The following is a 22,021-nucleotide window of genomic DNA, read 5'->3' on the forward strand; positions in this document are numbered from 1 at the left end:
TACTACGCTGGAGGAATTTGAAAACGCAGCATTATTTTGTACGGTTAGGCCTTCCGCCCACACTAATCCGTCAGGAAAACGGAACTTTCTGAAAACGCCCTTCTAAACCTGAGGAGTTGAAAACGTCTGCTTTGTTTTAGTGTGACGGAAATCAGTTTGAAAACAGTTTTTCCGTAAACGACATCAGGTTGACAATGCCATTTCCTTGCCCGAATTTCCCTCATACACAAGTCCAAATGACCGATTATCGCTGAGTTTTGACATTTCTGCAGTGTGGACGGGGCCTAGTTTACCGCCGGATAAAGCAATCATGGACGTTATGTTATAAAGACGCAAAAGAGCCCATCGATTAACCTGCATTTTTCAAGGTTTAGGTTGACTATTAATTTTGCGTAATTTGTTAACTTTTGTCTAGTCGGGTCACGTACGAGTACAACAATGATCCACATAGAAACAATGACTGTCATTCAAACAGATAACGTTTTCTGCTTAATTAGATATTAAATTAAATTAGATATTAAATTTCTCAACAAAATTCTCCTTGCTAACTCTGTTGCTAACCTTTTTTGAAATCATTTTTGGTCATTTTGGATGGTAGGTGAGTATGTATCGAGTATCTACAGTTTAAGAACCGTCTGTACCCAGATAACTGTTACGGTTCAGTTCTAATATAAATGTTCCCGTGCGGATCAACCACGTTTTTCACATGACTTCCCTTGTTTTCTTCCACAAGGATCATGTGTGGGCTAGTTATCCCTTGTGTAACCGTCAAAATAGTAATACATGTTTTCCGTCGTCTTAAATGTCGGTCCATAGTTCATCAGAGAAAAAATGGAAGGAGCCCGCTTACTCCTGCACGTATCAGTAACCAGTCTGACGATTTCGCAGTTTACACTTCCTCTTTCCCTATCAACCAAACTTCCGGTTTCTGGATCGCACTTCAACCAGTTGTTTACGTTGCTTTTGATAAGGACCTGTCTAAGAAGTTGTTTCCACCGCGAGAAGTTTATGGCGTTGTAGTCTGTTTCGTTCAATGGAGGATTTGTCGAGATAATAACATCCACCTTCGGGTTCGCTGGCCAATTTGGTCTTGGTGTGATTGCGTTTGACTTACTTTTAAAGTGATTGTATTTCGTGAAAGTATAGCTCCACACTAGAGTCCAGCCTCCTCTATCAGTTTCTATGTCACAGTAGGCCTTGAACGCATTGATCTGGGAATCACCATCAGGGTCAATCCAATAAACACCAGACCGAGTATGAGGTGAGTGGTTGAGAAGGGTCTCGCATGAACGAACTGCTGAAGATTAACCTCTCACCCAAGCACTGTCCAAATCGATAGACTTCCACAAGTGAAATACACGTTGGGATTCCCGCGCCTAAAACGCGAGTGTGGCGCATCTCTAAAGGCACGAGAACTGACAAGAGAAAAGAAAGTTGATATGGTCGAGAATGTCCAACCCAAACACTCTCCAAATCAAGAGACTTTCACAAGTGAAATACACGTGTATAGATTTGAAAAAGGGACAAATCTAGCAGTTTAAAAAAGTCCAGTAAACATAGTTTGAGATGCCGACTGCGAAATCGCGAGGGTGGCGCATCTTTAAACGCGCGAGAACTTACTAGAACTTACTAGAGAAATGATAGTTGATATGGGCTAGAATCTCACACCCAAGCACTGTCCAAATCGATAGACTTCCTCAAGTGAAATACACGTGTATAGATTTGAGGGACAGCTAAAAGTAGCATTTTAAAAAGTTAGGTAAGCATTGGTTAAGATTCCTGCATCTAAAACGACTGTGGCGCATCTCTAAACATGCGAGAACATACAAGAGAAAAGCAAGTTGATAGGGGCGAGAATCTTTCCCCCGAGCACTGTCCAAATCAAGAGACTTACACAAGTGAAATACACGTGTGTAGATTTGGGGGAGGGCTAAAAGAAGTAGCTTTAAAAGGTTAGGTAAGCATTGGTTGGGATCCCCCACCTAAAATGCGAGTGTGGCGCATCTCTAGACTTGCGAGAACTTACGGGAGAAAAGAAAGTTGATACGAGCGGAAATTTTCAACCCAAATACTGTGCAAATCGATAGTTTTCCACCGGTGAAATACACGTGTGTAGATTTGGGGGAGGGCTAAAAGTAGCTCTTTTAAAAAGTTAGGTAAGCATTGGTTGGGATCCCTGCACCTAAAACGCGAGTGTGGCGCATCTCTAAACGCGCGAGAACTTACGAGAAAAAAGAAAGTTGATATGGGCGAGAATCTCTCACCCAATGAGATGACGCAATTGACTTCTACTGTAAGTATCCTTTCCCGGTGGTTGCTGTTTGTTTGTTTGTTTGTTTTTTGTGTTTTTGTTTTTTAATTCCATGAGAACAGGGCTGTATTCTTCCAAGGCTGTAGGTGTAATTCGTAAAAGCACTGAGTTCTCATAAACCAGTTAGAAATCCCTCCTTCCAGTTCAAATTTATGTTTCTGGCACATGGGTGGGCACTTTATATGTAGACCGTGATGTAAGATTATATGATTATATATATATTCTATGATGAAACGTTCTTTTTTATGCATTCCTGTTAAAAATGATGCAAAGTTGACAATTTTAGTAATTTCAATTTGAAGAAAAGGTTCTGTTAGTACTTTCTTGTTACTTGATGAAAATTTTGCGGGGTTTGTTTTACCAGGTCGCTTCATGACGCTTCCTGAAATAAGCAATACCTTCTCAAGTTAAATCGTCATCAGTTTATGGTACGTTATTCAGGTTATTGATTGGAAAAATAATTATACTTTTGAACCTTAGCTCCTCTATTTTTTAGAGGGTGGGAGGTGGGCTGACCTTTATTCGGAGGTCGTTACTTACGGATTTTTACGATTCGTTGTGTGTACGAGCCATTGGCCAAGCGATTGGCCAAGCCATTGGTAGCCGTGCATGGTCACCTAAAGCACTGACAATCTATAAATCTTAGCTCTAAGTACTAAGTTTCTCCTCGCGCTTTTTTTTTTTTTTTTTTTGCCCTCGGCTGTGTAAGTGTGCGATATTTTCTACACAATAACTTCAATTGCCGAGCATGATAATACTGCACGTGGCTCCCACTGCCAACGACATACTCAGACAAGTATTCCAGATCATCTGGGTTTTTATTCCATAATGATCTGTTTTACATTGATTAATCAAACGCTCCTTTACGTCCGGACAAGCATCTCGATGCAAGCTCAGAGTTTATTGTGATGGCTTTCATTGTGTAAACAAGACATTTACGTCTGCTCGCCGCGCTCAACATCCGTTCGTAGGCACTTTGGTATCTTTAAGTTCAGTTTGTAGATCTGAGCTTGGTTCAGGGGGAGAAGCAGAGGAAGGTTCATGTTGTGTAATTCGTTCATCGTTGCGGGATTACTTGATTTATCGCCATTCCCCGGTTTTGTCCACTCACGTTTTTTTCCTGTCCAAGTCTTTCTTCACGTGTGTTCAGACGTGATCTGATATATAATGACTTTGCTTGGTTCCAGATTATTGGCGTCGGTGGAGTCCGGCATCATTTGAAAGCATCAGGAATTTCTTTAACGCACTATTTACTTTTAAAGCGCTATCAATATCGTGACTTCATTTTAAAGCTTGTCTCATATTCCATCGGCCCTTTCTGGTTCATTTTTTATTTAATATCATCGACATGTCACTGAAACAGATTATGACGCCTTCCCTGGCCGCAAGACGAAGAACCCTAGTGAGAGTGTGTAAGGAATGCTTGGAAAATTTCTTACCACTTCTCTGCGGTACTTACAGTAGAAGCCCCGTGCGTCCCGTCATGACTGCGTGCTTTTGAAGCTGATGTTGTCGAAGTTTAATGTAAATCTTTGCATAGGAGAAGGCGGAGGCTATGAGGGAAAGTATTATAAGGGCAAAGAATACGGTAACGGCAACGTCAATATTCCAAAGGTATATCGATGCACATATTATACCAATGATCCAAAAGCAAACGCTAGCCGCACGAACTCGTGGCAAAGTTACGTGTCTGTATCTGAGTCCGGACAACAGAGCTTGAAGTCTATCCACGCTTATTATTGCGCTGGATGTGAAGACTGATACGCCACATAAAACAAGACTTGAGATGATATTTATTTGAATTATATAGAACAATGCTTTCCTTCTCATCCCAGTTGAAACATAAAAGAAAAGCAAAACGGGGAAGTGTGATTGCGAAAAGACCCCGAAGCAGAGATCGGTGATCGCCAGGCACCGGAACAAAAGCTTTGTCGGTGAATGAAGAGAAGTCTCTACATGAAGAGCAACAAGGATCAGAGCATTGCCCAGTGATGAAGTGATGGACAGAAAAATGTTCAAAGCTGCAACAAATTCAAATGCGCTCATTGGCATGCTGATATGCTTGTATCGTTCATGTCCCTTGTGAAATTTCCGTCTACGTTCAAGTTCGCCTTAGCTCGTACGTCGAAACCACCTTATTTTTTTGTTCAATTTTGGGCCGGAGTGTTTTGCACGGTGGAAAGGAATCATGATGAGCTGTAACTGACAGCTTGCATTTGCAGAAATATAAACTGACACAATTGAGGCAAAGTATTTCCACAGTTCTGTCTTATTTAAACAATACTGATATTTACCTAGCATAATATTAATTACCTAAACCTCACCTGAACAGCAATCAAACGTGGACATCATCACTCATTCACATCACATCCTAACCTTTCAAATTATTTATCTTTTTAAAGTTTTCAGTGGGATTAGCGGGCGTTGATCGATTCTTGCCGATTGTCAATGGGACGAGAGATCATAGGCCATAAACTGAGTCATCAAATACTAACCAACTCTCAAACTTGTTAAGAAATGGCTCCGGGTCCAATTTGCATAAAATCCGACAACAGCCATAATTTTTCAGCTTTTTACTCTAAATATCTTGAGACTTGACAGCAATATGAAAGCTGGTATTAGTGCTAGATGACTAGGTAGGAAAGGAAAATGGAGTGATTGCATGTTCTGGTGAGTAGGATTTTTGTAATTCCGGATTTTACCCAAAACTTTGATGTTATTACATGTCTGATAAGAGGTAATGGCTTTTGAATCTAACGGGTAATATTTCGGCATTTTACGGTTAATGGTTAATTTATTTTCCTTACGGTTGGTTAACATGCAGCAATCTTATTAACCATTATTAACCATTCTGTTGAAAGTTAAAAGATAATTTTACTTCACTCTAAAACATATTTTGAAAGGCCTTAGGACCATTCCGGAAAAAATAGTATTATTATAAGAATTGCAAACTAATATGGTATACAAAGCTACCAGACTGAAAATACAAAAAAGCTTGACGACAGATCTTGAGACTTTCACCTTTTTGGCTTCTTGGTCGCACTGTTTTGATCCCCCAGCAGAAAAAAATCGGGGTTTAGAGATGAATTTAGGTAGATAAGACTTCATGCAACGTAGAAATCTATATCATATGCGTTTTCAGATATCTGGTCATATGTCATAAGCATAGCCCGCAAAACGACAAACGGAATAAACCAGATATTTATAATGTCAACCGAACCCATAATACGCTAGAAAGTGACTGCTTGTATCGGGCTATATTCAGAGTCACTTGTCTTCCGTTAGGTTGTACCCTTGTGACTGCGGGCACTTGAAGGCCAGTGTTGTCGAAGCTTCAGATAAATCTTTGCATAAGAGAAGACAAAGGCTGTTAGAGAAAATAGTATGAGTGCAAAGGCTACAGTTACGGCCATACAGATACTCCAAAGGTATATAGATACACGTGACATACCAATCAACCAAAAGCAAGATATAAGTGCTCGGACTCGTCCAGAAAACAGGGCTTGAAGTCTGTCCACGTGACACAAAACAAAGCTTGAAGCGCTGCCCGTTATAGTTATGCAGTAAATAACTTTCCAACTTATTTCAGTTGTTACAGAAGATAAAGGCAAAACGGCGTTGAGTGGTGGTGTAATAACTCCAACACAAAGATCAGTGACCGCAAGACATCGCAACAAAGTTTTGTTGGCGGATGAAGTGTCTTTATGGAAAGCAACTGAAGGATCAGAGAATTGCCAAGTGATGCAGTGATGGATAGAAAAAGGTTCAAAGCTGAAAAAAATGCGGCCATGTCTTTTGGTAATTGTTCTGAATGTTTTGTTCAAAGTGAAGTTCGCCATTCTTGATTATTGACTCTCCTGCTTGTAAGCGTGTTGTGCTGGAAAAAAAAAATCTTCCAATAAGTGTGTCTTACATGTATGCCAGAGTATTTTAGACATTTTCTGTGCAAAAAATCTTTATTCAGGGCTTTTAGAATGAGCATACGGCATTAAGTAATAGTCAAAAATAAATAAAGGTCAGAAGAACGGAAAAAAGATCGTTAAAGATTCAATAAAGCATCTGCCGAGTTGGGATTTAAAATGTTTTCTTGTCTACCTTCTTTTAGTCCGGAAAATGATATGTTATACAGATCGTTAACAGTTGTAGCACGTTCCAGAATATCCTACTTCAGAAGGCTTTCAAGCCTGCATTCTTTGTAATATAACTAAACTGAGATTGACATTGCTGTATATTAATCGATCCGTATTCACTCAGGCATTACTTATGAACCAATTAATTCCGAAATTCTTCGACGTGTTTCATTCAAAAGAAAGACCCATTTTTGTACTATGGACCTTTGAAGGAAATAAAGTTCCAGGACTACGCAATGTGAAAGTAAATGGCTAAGGCTAGTTTGTTTCAGTTTCTCTACCCTAAATTGGACTTTGAACTACTTTCTTTTGCGAGTATAGTATTTATTGGTAAAAGAGATAAATGAGATTCCATTGGCCACGGCGATGTGCATGTTTGGCTCAGCTTCCTTGAGAAACTTTTCACTAAATCGGAGTCAAGTTAATTGTCAATTCAACTGAAATCCGTATTGAGCGTGTAAAGACCGGACTTAACCAAATTGTTGTTTAGAGATGATTTCTTCACTGTTTTGATTTACATCGTTGGAATCGTTCTACGAACAAGACATTCCAGCGATATTTTGCTTTAGCCCCATCACCAGTTCAAATAACTGGACATTTTACCACACCTGCAAGCGCCCATACTTTTTTTTGTCCTGGATTTGTATCGGAGAAAATCATTCTACTAACAAAATATTTCAGCAATTTTTGGCTCTGTCACCGGTTCAAATAACTGTTTTTCCACACCCAGAAGTTTTCATGCTTATTCTTCCGTAAACAGGCCTCGATTTACATCGAGCGAATCATTCTGCGACCAAAGCATTCCAGCGATATTTCACTTTACCACCAGTTCAAATAACTGGACATTTTGCCACGCCTAAAGGCATTCAGGCTTACTCGTAGGTAAGCAACCCTCGATTTACATCATTGGAATCATTCTACGAACAAAACATTATCTATTGCTGGTTCAGATAACTGGGCATTTTACCACTACCACAAGCGCCTAATACTTTTTCGTCCTCAATTTGTATTTAAAAAAAAAATTCGCCGGGCCAGTAGAGCGCTTCAGGGGACACCTTCGGAAAACTTTTCGCTGTTTTATCCGGTGGAGCTCACTTTACAAAATGGTAGAACTTGTTATTCCAAACAATCGTATGATTTTTGTTGTTGTTGTTGTTGTGTTTTTTTTTTTTTTTTTTTTTTTTTAATTTAACGGTTGTTTGGCGGGAAAATGACGTCACAGTGCTGAAGGGAAATTTTCATCCCCCTTTTATGGCAGGCACAAAAAAAAATGATTCCGAAAGAGCTCTCTGAGGTTAGGTAAATTGGGAAAAAATTATCGAAAACAGCTCGATCCCTCTTGAAGGTGTAAAGTGTCGAAATTTGAATTTTTCGCCATTTTGTTACACTATTTTAGAGCATTTAGCAAATTGAGATCTTTTTATCTTCAAGACCGATTGAGCTTTTTCAATACTTTTTTTTCGCATTTCACTTTATTTTGTCTCAACAAGTTCTTTCAGAATCATCCACTAACGAAATATTTCAGCAATATTTCGCTCTGTACTGTCCCCAATACACCGATTCCAGAAAAAAACCAGAAGTTGCACGCAAGCGAGGCTTAATAGCCCTCGAGCTTTCAAAATGGCGGACGAAATGCTGGGGAAGAACGAAAAAATTCGAATGTATGTAGGTTAGAGCTACTTGTCTGGAGCAAATGTGGTAAAGAAAAGGAAAAGAGTTGGACACAAGTGTTGTGCGGTTGCAAACTCTAATAATCGAAGCAAAAACCGACCTGATTTATCATTTCCACGACTGAGTTTCCTTCCGACAAGCTAGCCAGATAAACAAAGAAGAAAAAAGTGGGAAATACTTATGCAAAGGGGAGATGTCTAGTTTACCTCGGTAGGAAATATTGTTGTTTTTCCGAGCACTTCTTGCCAAGTGATTTTAAACTGAGTACACTTTTTGAAACTGGGAGCCGTACCCTCGGCTTTCCCTTGGGCAAAAGTTGATGAGGAATCTCTGTGTAGAGCTAAATATGTGATGCATCTGAGTCTGGCATATGAATACCCATCAGCTTCAATCAACTTAGGAATTAATCAGTTTTCATGCCTCTGAGGTAAACAAAAAAAGTTTCCCAAAAACAATGTTGAATGTGGAAGGACATTAGTGATTTAAATACAGCCATTGATGCATTTTGAATATTTTTTACTCGCTTAATATTTCAGCAAGATCTGGCTTTTAGGTCTAATGTTTCAGAACTAGTAGTGTCAGATAAATTATCGCATGGGCCAATTTCCTGTACTTAATGTTGGGGAGCCAGCCCATTAATTATTTACCTGAAGTTTTCCTAGGCTGAATTTGAAAACATAAGGTGCAGAATAGACTGCAGAGAGATAAAAGGTCAGACACCCAAGACCTGGATATCCAAAAGTGAACTTTACTCTGAATAAGTCTGACAACACATTTTAAGGCCTAGTAGGAATTTTCCTTAATGTCGTAGATTTGATAGACAGCTTGTACTGGCAAGCAGGAAGGTTATAATCTTCATCCATTCTATGCATGCAACCAAGTAAACCAGAACTGACTATAATTTTAATACCAATTTTCTAAGGAAGACTGTTTTCCAACCATGAACCAGAACTGCAAATGTAAGAATACAAGCTGAAATGGCTATTAGGAGAATAAATGGATGGCATGTATTTGATGGTGTAACTCCACTAAGGTTGTGTAGAGTTGTTAATCAACCCTGGATAGTGAGCTATTTGCTTGTAAACTGGCAGAAAAAAGTTATCTGATGTTTATTTGTCATTTGGTAGTGACTTTAAACAGAGTACATGATATTGTTCATCAGTGGCAATTAAATATTTGGTGATTTCCACCGTACTGAAATTGTGCATTATGTGACTTCATGTTCTATTTTCTGGCACAGGGTGTAACATAGAAGGACGCATGGTAGAGCTGGTGTATAATTTTGCTAACAACATAAAAGTGCAATTGAATTTGACCTCACTGAGAATTTCATACATTGTATGATCTTATAGATTCCCAATTGTTTTGAACTATTTTGAAATATTTATTCAAATATTCATCACCAGAGAAAAACTGGAAGTAGCGGAATTCTCTCATATTAAATGCTGGACAAACTTTTTGGACCTTTCATGTACATTATTTATTCTGGCTTTAGCAATAATCACATCGTGTAAGGCCATCTCTAAGCATTAGGTAAGTCAATTCACATATAATATATTTATCATAAATTGTTCAATATTCTTTAGCATCTCCTTCCACCATTCTATGTCCAAGGCATTTTGCTCATTAAAAGTTTGCCGTTACTTTCAATTTATAGCCAGGACATTCCAAAGTCTGTTCACAACAAAGAGTAGTTGTTGTACATTGTACATCATAAACTGAAGTTCATATGACTCTTGTTTACTTTTAAACCAGTGTCAAACATTTTGCATATTGATTTTATAAGGCAATCTTTCAGGTTCTCACTATCCATAACAATGACATTCCTAGCTTAAATTATTTCATGGAGATTGCCCTTACTTGGGTCTGTAACCTCAGTCCAGCTGGGGGACCCTAGGGAGGTCCCCAAAATTTCCCCTTTCTCTTGAACAAAAAAAAAGCATTTTGTTACTTGCTCCTTCGTCGATCCCTGTTGATGCATTATTTCAGTGTACTTGTTCATTACTAGTTGCTAGTTTTCTAGGCCATCTTTCATGGCATGTGACTGATAGTCTTTGTTACACTGTAGTACACGTCACTGATAATTTTATTGGTGATTTGACTGATGAATCAGCTTTGTGATTGCGTCCTACCCTGTAACGCAATGATGCTGTCACTGTACCGAACCCTTGCTTATACCATTCTTGGCGAGGAGATCGTGGTCTTGTTTGATACTCTGATTAGCATCTTTTGAACTTTTAAAAGGATTTCCCTTTATTCACTAACACCGATTGTTAATTTATGAAGAGAGATTGGATGTTCTCTAACTTGAGAAGACTGAAGTCGTCAGTGAAAAATGAATCAGCCGTAGGAAATTTTTTAAAGTGTTTTGTTGCAATATTCCCGATATCCGGCACAATTTTTAAATTTACTTCCGTATGTTCTTTCGAGCTCTTCCTGTAGCTTTAGTAAAGCATTCTTCGGGTCAGGGTCGAAAACTTTTACAATTTTCATTTCATTCAGATTCTTTTTCCTAAACCGACCATGAACAAAGTTCTTTTAGGCAATAAAAATGGTGAGAACAGGTTGTTTTTGCGCATATTGGAGATCGAGACAATCGAAGGATGGAAAACATGCCCTTTAAAAGTTCCTTTATTTTGCCCCTTTGATTTATTCGGCGACTTTTAAGCCAGAATTTTGATTGGCTGAGTGTCAATTTTTCAACGTTCTTCGCTCACACTGACGCCGAAAATATCATCAGAAGAGAGATTGGCCTTTCTTCTTCGTTCGCCATGTTGCTTTAATTACCGCGAGGGCTATTAAACCTCGTTTCGGTGCAACTTCCGGTTTTTTCTGGAATCGGTGTATTCAAATAACTGGAGTTTTACCACACAACAGGCGCCTACGCTTTTCGCGTCCGTAATCAACCCACAGTTTGCATTAAAGGAATCATTTCACGAACAAAGCACTTTAGCGATATTTCACTCTCCCGCCAGTTTAAATCACTGGACGCTAAACAAAGAGACTACGAAAATGAACTGAAATATGAAACACCACGCGATCAAATAATCACCCAAAATTCTCAGGTTAACGGCTACACATATGCCACCGCGTGGATTGTACCACAAAAGAACATAAGTTCCTTAATCCGCGCTCCGCTGGGAAACCGGGTGAAAAACCGAACACTAATGGACTGAACAAGTCGTCTCGGTATTTATTAAATTCTTCTAGTACAACAATGCTTTATTTACTCTTGGCACTTACTGCACATTTGCGAAGAAAATTACAATAACTTAGGCAAAAGATGTGTTTTTAAAGTCGAGCCAGGGGGATAGATGAACCTTGCGGTTTTCGAGTTATTCCTCTGCCTTTTTACGCCCACATAAACGATGTTTGTGGCCTCACTTTTTTATAGAGCGATGAACATTTACACACTTCGTTCGCCTGTTTATTTGTGTTTACCCATTGGTGGTCTACGGGTTTCGTCTTCCACTGATAATACAAATGTTTTTAACATCACTTTCTTAGAACGAAGACTCATCATACTGTACATGCTTGCTTCACGGCTGTGACGGGTCGTCACGACCCGTCTCGCCTCGTCGCGATCCGCGTCAACTTGGCGACTCGTCTCGGATCGTGACGATCCGCCAACATTTTCAGGGGTAGGTCTAGACAAGTATACGCGGTTTCACGAACTTTTTTTTTCTCAGTCACTAGAATGCTATTGAACTTACTTTCAAAGACGGAAGTCACTGTTTGTTATTATAGGAAGTCATTCAGCAAATGTAAATAGACAGTAAATCAAAGAAGGGAAAAAATAAACATGGAAATAAAAATCGTATTTTCTCCATCTGAAAACTCTCGGTTTCCACTTGAATGCTGACATTTATTTGATTTATGAAATAAGGTATTGTAAATAAAGAAACTGGCAGTAAGTCAGAAGCAATCAAATAATAATAACATTCCAAAAAAAGGTAATTTGTTGATGAATATTGGGTGAAAAAAACACGGTATGGTTTCCTTCACATAAAAAAAGAAGGTTTTGAATCTCCTTAAAGCTTCTAAGACTTATGTATCTTTATTGCACTGAATCCTACTCCGGTACAATATAAGCTTTTTTTTTGTTTTTTGTTTTTTGTTTTTTGTTTTGTTTTGTTTTGTTTTTTGTTTTGTTTTTTTTGTCGGCTCATCATTTCGCTCTGTATTTAAGCCAATGTTTAGCTTAAATCTGTTGTTTGTTGCTTTATTTCAGTGATTGTAATGATCCCTTTTTTTTTTCCGCTTCAATTCGTATGTTTTAAGACCGCTGCAATCTATTTTCTTTTTTTCACTATTATTTTTTCAAATATTGTTTGCAGATGTTGCAAGCCACTGTCGCTATTATTTTGTTAGTAACGACAACGACTAAAGCTGAAGAACATCAAGTTTTCTTTAAAATTGAAGAAAACTCTTTCCAACATGGTGGATATTCTATTTGGGAAGGAGCAGTTGGCTCGCTAATATCCTGTTCCCTGAAGTGTGCTAGGCAGGATGGGTGCAACAGCGTAAACTTCGAACAAAGTCAGAGAGCTTGTTCCCTATTCGGACACGAAAAAACACAGCAGCACGCAAATAGGATTTCACAACAACAAGGATATTTTTATATGGAAAAGGTTTGTTATTTAAGTGTTACTGCATGAACTCTAAGCTACAGGACGAGATCGTCCTAGTTTTAAGACTTCTAATAAACGCAAATCGAATCGTTTTTTTTTTTTTTTTTTTTTTGAGCGCTATCGAACAGAATGTATTAACCTGGCGTAAAAGTGAACGTTGGCTAGCCCTCGATTTATGTCGAGGAGATGATATGTTGCATTCTGACAAAAACAAACATGATGAAAAACTAAAACTATATTTTATTTTTTATTTTTTATTTATTTTATTTTATTTTATTATTATTACTTTTTTTTTTTTTTTGCGAGGTAATTCCTGTTATTCAACAGCGTTTGGCTTGGACGGTTTCTAATGTCTTACTAAAAGACTTTTAAATGCAGTTCTGCAAAATACGGCCCTTTCTGCATCAAACTTTGAAGCACTACTCCGACGCTAAGTCGATTTTTTTTTTTTTTCTTCATGAGTTCGAGTCACCGGCCTGTGACCTCGATCTCATATTAGTTGGTCTGCCTTTACTTTTTAGTAGTAAACAACACGAAGAAGAAAACATGCTAGAGACCTTAACTTAGATTATACCACCAGCTGAATTATCGTTTCAATTAATGGTACACCGGACGAAACAGACATTTTGCAGTATACCTGAATATACTCTTATTGGGGAACAAGGTCTATCAAAACATACCAATCAATAAGTGCAAGATTGAAAGACACGCCTTAAGCTATTAATTCATATTTTATTAGTAATGATGGCAACACTACCGAAAGGATATTTAAGCTCTAATTAGTTTAATTATATTTAACAATTATTCACCAATGCTTTTGAGCCTGAGGCGAATGTGTTTTTGTATAACTTTCAGAGGTGAATATTAAAGACTGAGAAACAACGGACTAAAACATAAAAACACAGGCGCAATTGTTCGTGTCCATTAACCTATGCAAACGTAGTTTTAATAATAAGCTTACATGTACATTGATTGTCAACCAATTTACTCATCGAGTTCGGCAGTAAAACAAACGAGCGAGCGAAACACTACGAAAAATAAATTCATCCGGTACCTTTGTTTTATCGTTGTTGACTTCATGTACAGTTGTCATCATCGCCTAAAAATGAGTAGCTTTAGCTTGAAGGAAAATAAATTTCGGTCAATCGATCTGACCCGCTGGCGAACAACGCAACTACTGCGTTTACGATTCTTAAAAGCCTTGAATACGAGTTCTTGAAACGATTTTTGGTCCAAGGGCGACAGCAGTCAATTTGAAAATTTTCCATCCTTTCAAATATCTTGGACTTGGAGTGATGTCTTCCAAATCAATGAAAACTTCATTCAGCAACTGTCCGCCACGTTTATGGCAAAGATGGCGAGCTTAGTAACCAAGCTCTCGTGAGGTGAATTAATATAGCGTCATATAACAAGCTTTTCGACCAATCAGAATGTCCAATCCTTATATTCACCTCTGGTCTGAGTCTCTTTATTCGGAATTGATTTTCTCATTTCCTACTCATTTTAGGTTGTCATTTCGAAGGCCTCTACATCACTAGGTAAGGGCATTTTCTTTCTTTTGTCCTTTTTAATGACTTATGTTGATTTCACTAGCAAAAGTCTATATGACGAAACAGTGCTTGTACCATCTTCAACAATGTTTCACAATTTGCCATATTTTTGGTCAAAGCAGTGGCTAAATTATGACTTTGCATTAGCAAGAGGTTATCTAGGTACAAGAGTGAATCCCCCATATAGGCGTTATATCCAAGGTAAGTTATTTTTAGACATTGTACCCAGTTCTTCCGCGGATATTACTCGCGCTTTACGTGGATGTTTTCGTGGAGGATCTGTTTATGTCGTTTCGTTTCGTTTCGTTTCAAAGCAAAGGAAAACCTCCAACGCTGTTGGGATGTCTTCTTCAATGACATTTTGATTACAAGCAAGGGAGCTTCGGCTCTCGGTATGTTTTAATGCATTTCGAAACTTTAACAGGATTTCAAATAAGTGACGGATGTCCCCTGTACAAACAATAACAACTAAATGAACGGCAGAGAAGTGTTTTCACAAATGAGTGCAAAGCAATGCAAACAATCGTCCAAACGCAAGCTAGGCAACCGAACAAACAGATGGTCGAAAGTGTAGGCAGGCACTCGCTTCCCAAGTGGCAAAAAGCAGTTTAAGCAGCAACGGCAACAACGCCAAAGACAACGTTGCTTAAAAAACGACTAAATATTGAACCAACGAATCTCGCGAAAATTTAGATTGATTCAGTTGGTCTATACTGTCAGAAATATCCCAAACAGAATATGTAAGACAGCGTCAACTTAGAAAAAGAAATTTTAAAAATTGGCCGTCGTATAGTTCACGTTCTCTCTAACATGCAGTGTTTGGTGATTGCACGTTCTTGTTTTGTTACCTTTTGTAAACAACGGCAAAGAAATGAACAAAGGATTATAACGCGCTTACACAGTACTCGTTGCCGTTACCGTTAAAGTTTGCTTAATGAAACTCCCTAATATCGAGCAAACGGTCAAATAATGAACAGCCAAACGAGCACAAAACAAACGAAAGCCCGGCCGAACAAAAAGACGGTTGAGAGTGCAAGAAACATCTGTGCTATGAAAGGAAATCAAAACATATAAAATGACGTTCCGGCCATTTCGTCTCAGGTGGTTTCAAGAAAGTCGCTTTGGCTGTACGTCCACATCGCGCAAGTAACATTGTCGGAAGAACTAAGTACCATGTCTAAAAATAACTTAACAGGGATTACCTTGGGTAGAAGGCCTATATGGAGAACTCACTCTCTTACCTTGATAATCTTTTGGTATAAGCGTTTCCACCACATAACGATAGCATTTGAAAACGTCTGCAAAACTTGCGTGTGACCAGCCTATCATAAAATTCTTATCGAACCTTACTTATCCTTAAAGAGTGTTGTTATGTCTTTAATTTTCGACTTTTCGAAGTATTGTTCTTGATAAGTGCCCCTTTAATAACAACAATTTTGACCAAGAGATCATGAAAACAATATTAGTTGTTCTCGTTTTCCAGTTATCTTGTTTGCCTATCCTGTTTTGAAATTTCCCATTCGAAAATTGGAAGTTACCAAAATTATAGATTCTACGGCAAATAATTTTGACGTCAACCCCGTCCGATCCGAATTGAAGCAAGGAAAACGATTTAGAACAGGTAAAACTGCTCTTTGTAATAATAATAATAACAATAACAATGACAATGACAATGACAATGACAATGACAATGACAATGACAATGACAATGACAATGACAATGATAATGATAATGCTAATCAGTAATAATAATAATAATAATAATAATAATAATTAAATTTACATAGGGCTAATTACGTAGCGCTTTATGTAGGTGCCACTCAATCATCGACAGTTCCTTCGTGCCAGACCCTCCTCAAACAATCACCACATATTCCCTCGGGAGTTTATTGGATTGACCCCGATGGTGGTTCCCAGTTCAACGCGTTCAAGGCCTACTGTGACATGGAAACTGATGGAGGAGGCTGGACTCTAGTGTGGAGCTATACTTTCAAGAATTACAATCGCTTTAAAGATAAGTCAAACGCAATCACACCAAGACCAAATTGGCCAGTAAAACCTGAAGTGGATGCATCAATCTCAATAACTCCTCCGTTGAACGAAACAGACTACAACGCCATGGAGTTCTCGCTGTGGAAACAATTTGGCAGACAGGTCCTCATCAAAAGCAACATAAACAACTGGTTGAGGTGTGATCCAGGAAACGGAAGCTTGGTTGATTGGAAGAGCGGGACTGTAAACTGTCAAATTGTTAAGCAGGTCACTGAAACGTGCAAGTATAGACCTACTCCTTCCAGGTTTGTCGCTCCGGGTAATTATGGACCGAAATTTAAGACGACGGATAGCATGTACTACTATTTTGACGGTTACACCAGAGATAACTGGCCCACACATGATCCTTGCGGAAGAAACCAGGGAAATCATGTGAAAAACGTTGTTAATCTACACGGGAACATTTTCATTCGAAAACCTAGCAGTTTACTTGGTACAGACGGTTCTTAAACTACATAATAGAAATATACTCACTTGCAAGCCAAATCAAATGGAAGAGTTTGATATGAAGCGCGACTACCAATTCTAGCTATGATCAAAGCAGTAGATAATGACAAAGAGAAAAACAAAATAAGAAGAATCTTGACTTATTGACTTTGTGCTTTTGCCGTGAAGGAGATCTAGAATAAAAATAGATTAACCAGAACAAAAATATATATTGTATTGCAAAACAACATTTTACCCAAAATGACGAACATGCATTAAACTAATGATCGTTGGTATAAAGGTGTTTTGATTTTCTCTTTACACAAAGAGAATGAATGTTCCAAATAGTACTGGTAAATTTACTCCGGATCAAACAATTAAACTTGGGCAAGGAAATAAAATTATCAACGTTAGTGTCATCGTTTTCGAAAAGCTCATTTTTCAAAATGTCGAAAAAGCTGTGGAAACACTCGCCTGCGGCTCGTGTTCCCAGGCATTTCTCGTTCTCCCAAACTTCCACTTGTGTTTCTATAACTCGATAGAAACACGGTATACGTTTTTTATTTCTTAAGAAGAACATAAAGCTGCCTTTTCAAATTTCTCCGGCGTAGAGTGAACGGGGCCTAAGTTCAACCTAAAGAGGAACAGAACTTGCATTCAAAGTGTGATTGTCTCATTCAGTGGTAATTTTTATTTTAGAGAATCTTTGCACAATCAAAACCAAACCTCGCTAACGAAAAAGGCGAAAATGACCTGATATCGTTAAAATGTCCTGCGGTAAGGTGTAATCACTAAAAGTCATGTAATACTTCTTTATCTCCAATCGTTTATATCTTAATTTAATCTATGAAAATTGGAGGGTTATAGAAGCTTGATCAGTAAAGTATAAAATTTAGTACTTCTGGTGTGCATTTATGGAAACCAAAAATGCAATAAAACTATTGTGCAAACATGGTAATTACTAAACCGAAAGATATAGTAATTTTTTTTTGCTATGTAGAGTCACTTATATAAGATAGGATTACGGGAAACTATTACATTCACTTATGTCTTAATCCGCAACTGAAGTGTTTTCTACTTTCAGACTGTTTCAATCACAGCGTTTTGTCGATGAAGTGTAACTTTCGGAACTGCTTGCCTCGCGTAGCGGATATCACATGGAGCTGGGTTTGTCTCCGAAATCTGAACATCTTGCAATGAGCGACTGGGACTTACAACTCCATTGTTCTTTGCAATTGGTGGACCATCGGTTACTTCAAACCCGCAGTGTGGGGGTGGAAGTGGTAGACTATCCGGTCGGACGGTTTCTGTTGCTCTGACTGCGGGACTCTCGGGTGATGGTATCACAAAGTACATCCCGTATTTTTTGACGACATCATTTGCCACCGTTTGAATGCGAGCATCAAACCTTTGGATGTTTGCGTTCTGACATGACTTCTCTACGTTGTCTTTGGCGTTTTGCTTTGCACACTCTTTAGCTATAGTGTGGAACTCTTTTAATGCCGTCTCGGCCTCCATGTAGAGATAGTATTCCAAACTCGGCATTTTAAGTTCCTTTCTTTTTCGAAGACATCGACGAATGCAGATAGAGGTGAAGAGAATGCACACTGCCATCAGCATCAGAGACCAGCCCATTAGTTGACTCTGGGTTCTGTAACTTTCCTCGAGCTCTCTTGAGCGGAAGTCCGGAGCACCATGGCATTTATCCGTTGCTGATTGCCCACTGCAACCTCACTGTCGAGAGGAGGACCAAAATAAGCGCATGTGTAATACTGCTGTTGTAGAAACGATATCACGAGCCACGCCACGGGGGCAATACCTGCGTTTATGAAAATATAAGGCGTAGCTAGAAATGCTTTCAGATATCGACGGCCGGGAGATTGTGTCATGTTTTTCTTTTTGATTCTTGCCAGCTTCCATAAGTCTCTGTCTACCAGGATCCCGGCGAGAAACAGCAGCAAAGCCGGTGCCCATAGAAATGCCAATCCAGAAGGGAAGTGTCCTTCACACGGGCAGCTGAACACAACGCTTTGGATCAGCTCTTCTAAGCCTATTGTCAAAACTGCCATGGATCCATACAACAAGGATCGCTTGGTGTTTCTGAATAACACTACTGCGCTTGAAAGTAAGGCGTTCATGTTGCAGCGGCTGAACAGCAAACTTATGATGGAAATAAGAACGACGGTAGCTTATGAAGGATGCATAAGGATGCAATTCGAAACGGAAGTTTTAGGTCTCGATAGTAGGGGTTTTTACAGAGCAAAACAGACCGGAAATAAAGATCAAAATAAGAAGCTCGGAGAAAAACAAGAACAATTTAATAATGTCTTCAAAGCCACATGTCATCGGCTTTAATATCTATGTATCTATGCAAAAACAAAAATAAATAAACAAACAAATAAATAAAGACACAAATTAAAAAAAAAGAAAAAAAAGCGATGTTAGTTTAAAGCGGAAACTATATACCAGATATCGGCTTCGAATCGTAAAGGAACCATTACAGAATGAATTGTTAGCGCATTTATCATAACACGTTATATATTCTTCATATACATCATCAAATTCATTGTGAAAATTTTACATTCCTCATTCTTCAACGCACCTCAGTAGAAATGATCCGTAATAGCTATCACGGAAAATAACAATTTCAGAAACCGAGAGTAGATAATAGAAAATCAATTAGGGATTACATGTCAATTAAGAATTACATGTCAATTAACCGTGTAAATAACCTCGAAACACAAGGGTCGCTTTCAGTTTCTATAAGGACATCCTTATCTAATACACCCAATCTTAGTGAATTCTTTTTAAGGCAGTTGACGAATTCACTTACCGGAAGTCGATTTGTTCGCCGTTCTCAAAGCATGAAAGGAGTAAACTACCGGAAGTCCAGTGGCATAGACAGTGAGAGCAAAATGTTGACAAATCGATATGATTCGCCTGGGTCCACTGTGCGCGTCATTTGCTAAGTCGATCGGTCTCACCGGAAGTCGAATTTTAAAGGGTCGAGCCGACTCGCCATTCAATCCATCTCACCGGAGGTCCCTTCTCTGTTGAATGATCTTATTTCCGGAGAGAATAACGAATATTCCTCTCGGGTCTTGAAGCCATGGAGGGATCTGTGTATAGTAAGATCCTGAAAATCGTGTTTTAAAATGTCGGATGGATTATGACGGATTTCTTTGGTTTCGTTCCGCGTGCAGCTTGATTAAAATATCAAGCATAAGTTTCGATCTTGTTAGAGTGATGAAGCGAACTCAAGCGTAGCATTTTAAACACAGTAACTTTTGACAAGAAATCAATGCTGCACACATTTTGACACTGCACTATTATCGATCTTTCTATTTGCAGAATAAGAACACAAACTGCAAACTGGGAAAGTAAACGAGGAGTGTTAGCTAGCCCATTAAGACCCCATTAACGAAAACGAGACGCTGTAGTGTTACATTGAATGAAATGCGTGATTTGAGCCATCGAATGCTTTTTATGCAAATATGAAGTCAAATCTAGGGGTCACCTGTGGATTTTGGTAATAATTGTAATGCAGTTTTGGATTCTTAAAGTTCTGTTGCTTTAAAAGGCAGTGCTAACTAACCACCCAATTTTCTGCACAAAATATATATTCAATAACTGATTTACTTATTTACCTTGTATTTTTCCTTATTTTTGTGATTTATAGATTGATCGATTTCTAGGTGTGTTGCTTCATTTATTTAATTCATTCGGCATGTGAAAAGAAAATTAATTTATTTCTAAATTATTGGAAAATGCTTGATCTTATTCTGTATCAACTTATTCTCTAACAAATATAGGCAAATTTAGTTGTTGTATCATATATTTTTTTACCCCAAACTATTTTCTTTCAATGGATTGAATTTCGCGATTAGCTCAACCGCCTCATTCTTGATGGCTGCTAATGGCCACACTTAGCTGTTCTTGTGTTTTTTTTTTGTTGTTGTTGTTTGTTTGTTTGTTTTTTCTTTCTTTTTTTCTTTTTTGTGGTTGTTGTTGTTGTTGTTTTAATTAATATCAAACCAAACATACTTACTTTATTTACAACTAATCCATACAATATATTTTTCGCCGTATTAGTTTTATATTTTTTTCGTCTAGGACGAGGAACTCCTTTGCTCTCTAATCTCTGCAAGCGATACCCCAAAGGGTTAAATTAGACAAATGTTCCATTTTTGAAATATATATAAAGAAAGGCAAAAAACTAGTAATGGTAAAATAGTCCGAGATTATATTTGCTACGGCATTGGTCCTGCGATACAACCAGTTTGCCTCACGGATAGGAAAAGAAAATTTTATATGAATATGGCCCATATTGTCGAAGGTTTCATCGAGTTTTAATGCGTTTGTTCTTTGAGCGGGTTAGTAAGTGTCTCGATCAATCAGTCAGTCAGTCAGTCACTCAGGCAGCCAGCCGGCCAGTCAGCTATTCAGCCAGTCAGTCAGTCAGTCAATAGTCAGTCAGTCAGTCAGTCAGTCAATAGTCAGTCAGTCAGTCAGTCAATAGTCAGTCAGTCAGTAGTCGTCAGTCCGTCAGTCGGTCAATAGTCAGTCAGTCAGTCAGTAGTCAGTCAGTCAGTCAATCAGCCAGTCAGTCGTAGGTCTGTTGAAAGGTTGGTTGGTGCTGCTTATTTGGTCGGTCGCTTGCTCAGTCAGTCCGTTAATCAGTCAGCCATTTACTGAGTCAGTCAGTCAGTCAGTCAGTTTGTCAGCATTCGGAGAATTTATAATAGAAGTGTGTTGGTCTGTGCTATTCAAGAAGGCTTAACTTAGTTATCATACCCAATTCTAATCCAGTCCGGCATCTTTGAACTGCGGAGAACTATTTAACGAGGAAATCAGGATTAAACAGGTATAACACGAACTCACAACATACCAGCTCCCAGTTAGCTTGATAGCTCAGTTGGTAGAGCACTGTATCGGTATCACAGCAGTCTTAAACTTTGTACATGACGGTGATGATCATTTAATATCCTTCGCAGTTCAAATGTATGATCTTTTATATATCCACTTGCATTTTTCAACATCTAGCTATAGGGGTATATATATTACGAACTCACAATGAGACCAACGCCCAATTGGCTTGATAGCTCAGTTTGCAGAGCACTGCACCGATATGAGCTCATATCCCGTGCAGGGCTGAATTTTTTTCCAGGTTTTTTTAAAATATATTCAGAGCTGGTAGTAACAAATAAAGTACATAACGGCGATGATCACTCTTGTTTAGACTTAGACTGT

At 38.5% G+C, this 22,021-nt stretch overlaps 2 protein-coding genes and 2 pseudogenes across 2 annotated transcripts in view; 2 read left to right on the forward strand and 2 right to left on the reverse strand.

Moving 5' to 3' along the window:
* The window catches only part of LOC145502054 (proprotein convertase subtilisin/kexin type 4-like), a 297,387-nt gene that overhangs the window by 154,609 nt on the left and 120,757 nt on the right, over positions 1-22,021 (forward strand). The gene's annotated exons all lie outside the window — the stretch shown is intronic.
* LOC145503302 (uncharacterized) lies at positions 653-1,304 on the reverse strand (annotated as a pseudogene).
* Positions 15,369-16,795, forward strand: LOC145503309 (uncharacterized). Its single transcript, XM_081482792.1, has 3 exons — positions 15,369-15,420; positions 15,777-15,914; positions 16,107-16,795. The coding sequence occupies exons 1-3, from the start codon at positions 15,369-15,371 to the stop codon at positions 16,793-16,795; spliced, it is 879 nt and encodes a 292-aa protein (XP_081338918.1).
* On the reverse strand, positions 17,847-18,909 carry LOC145502041 (calcium homeostasis modulator protein 5-like; annotated as a pseudogene).

Source organism: Orbicella franksi, chromosome 11 (genome assembly GCF_964199315.1).
Source record: "Orbicella franksi chromosome 11, jaOrbFran1.1, whole genome shotgun sequence".
In the NCBI taxonomy this organism is placed as follows: domain Eukaryota; kingdom Metazoa; phylum Cnidaria; class Anthozoa; order Scleractinia; family Merulinidae; genus Orbicella; species Orbicella franksi.

Bases quoted from the DNA above. Each gene is read 5' to 3' on its own strand.
- LOC145503309 (XM_081482792.1), top strand. From the start codon at position 15,369: ATGACGTTCCGGCCATTTCGTCTCAGGTGGTTTCAAGAAAGTCGCTTT. The intron at 15,421-15,776 runs GTACGTCCACAT...CTCGTTTTCCAG, and splicing joins TCAAGAAAGTCGCTTTGGCT to TTATCTTGTTTGCCTATCCT. The intron at 15,915-16,106 runs GTAAAACTGCTC...CGCTTTATGTAG, and splicing joins AGGAAAACGATTTAGAACAG to GTGCCACTCAATCATCGACA.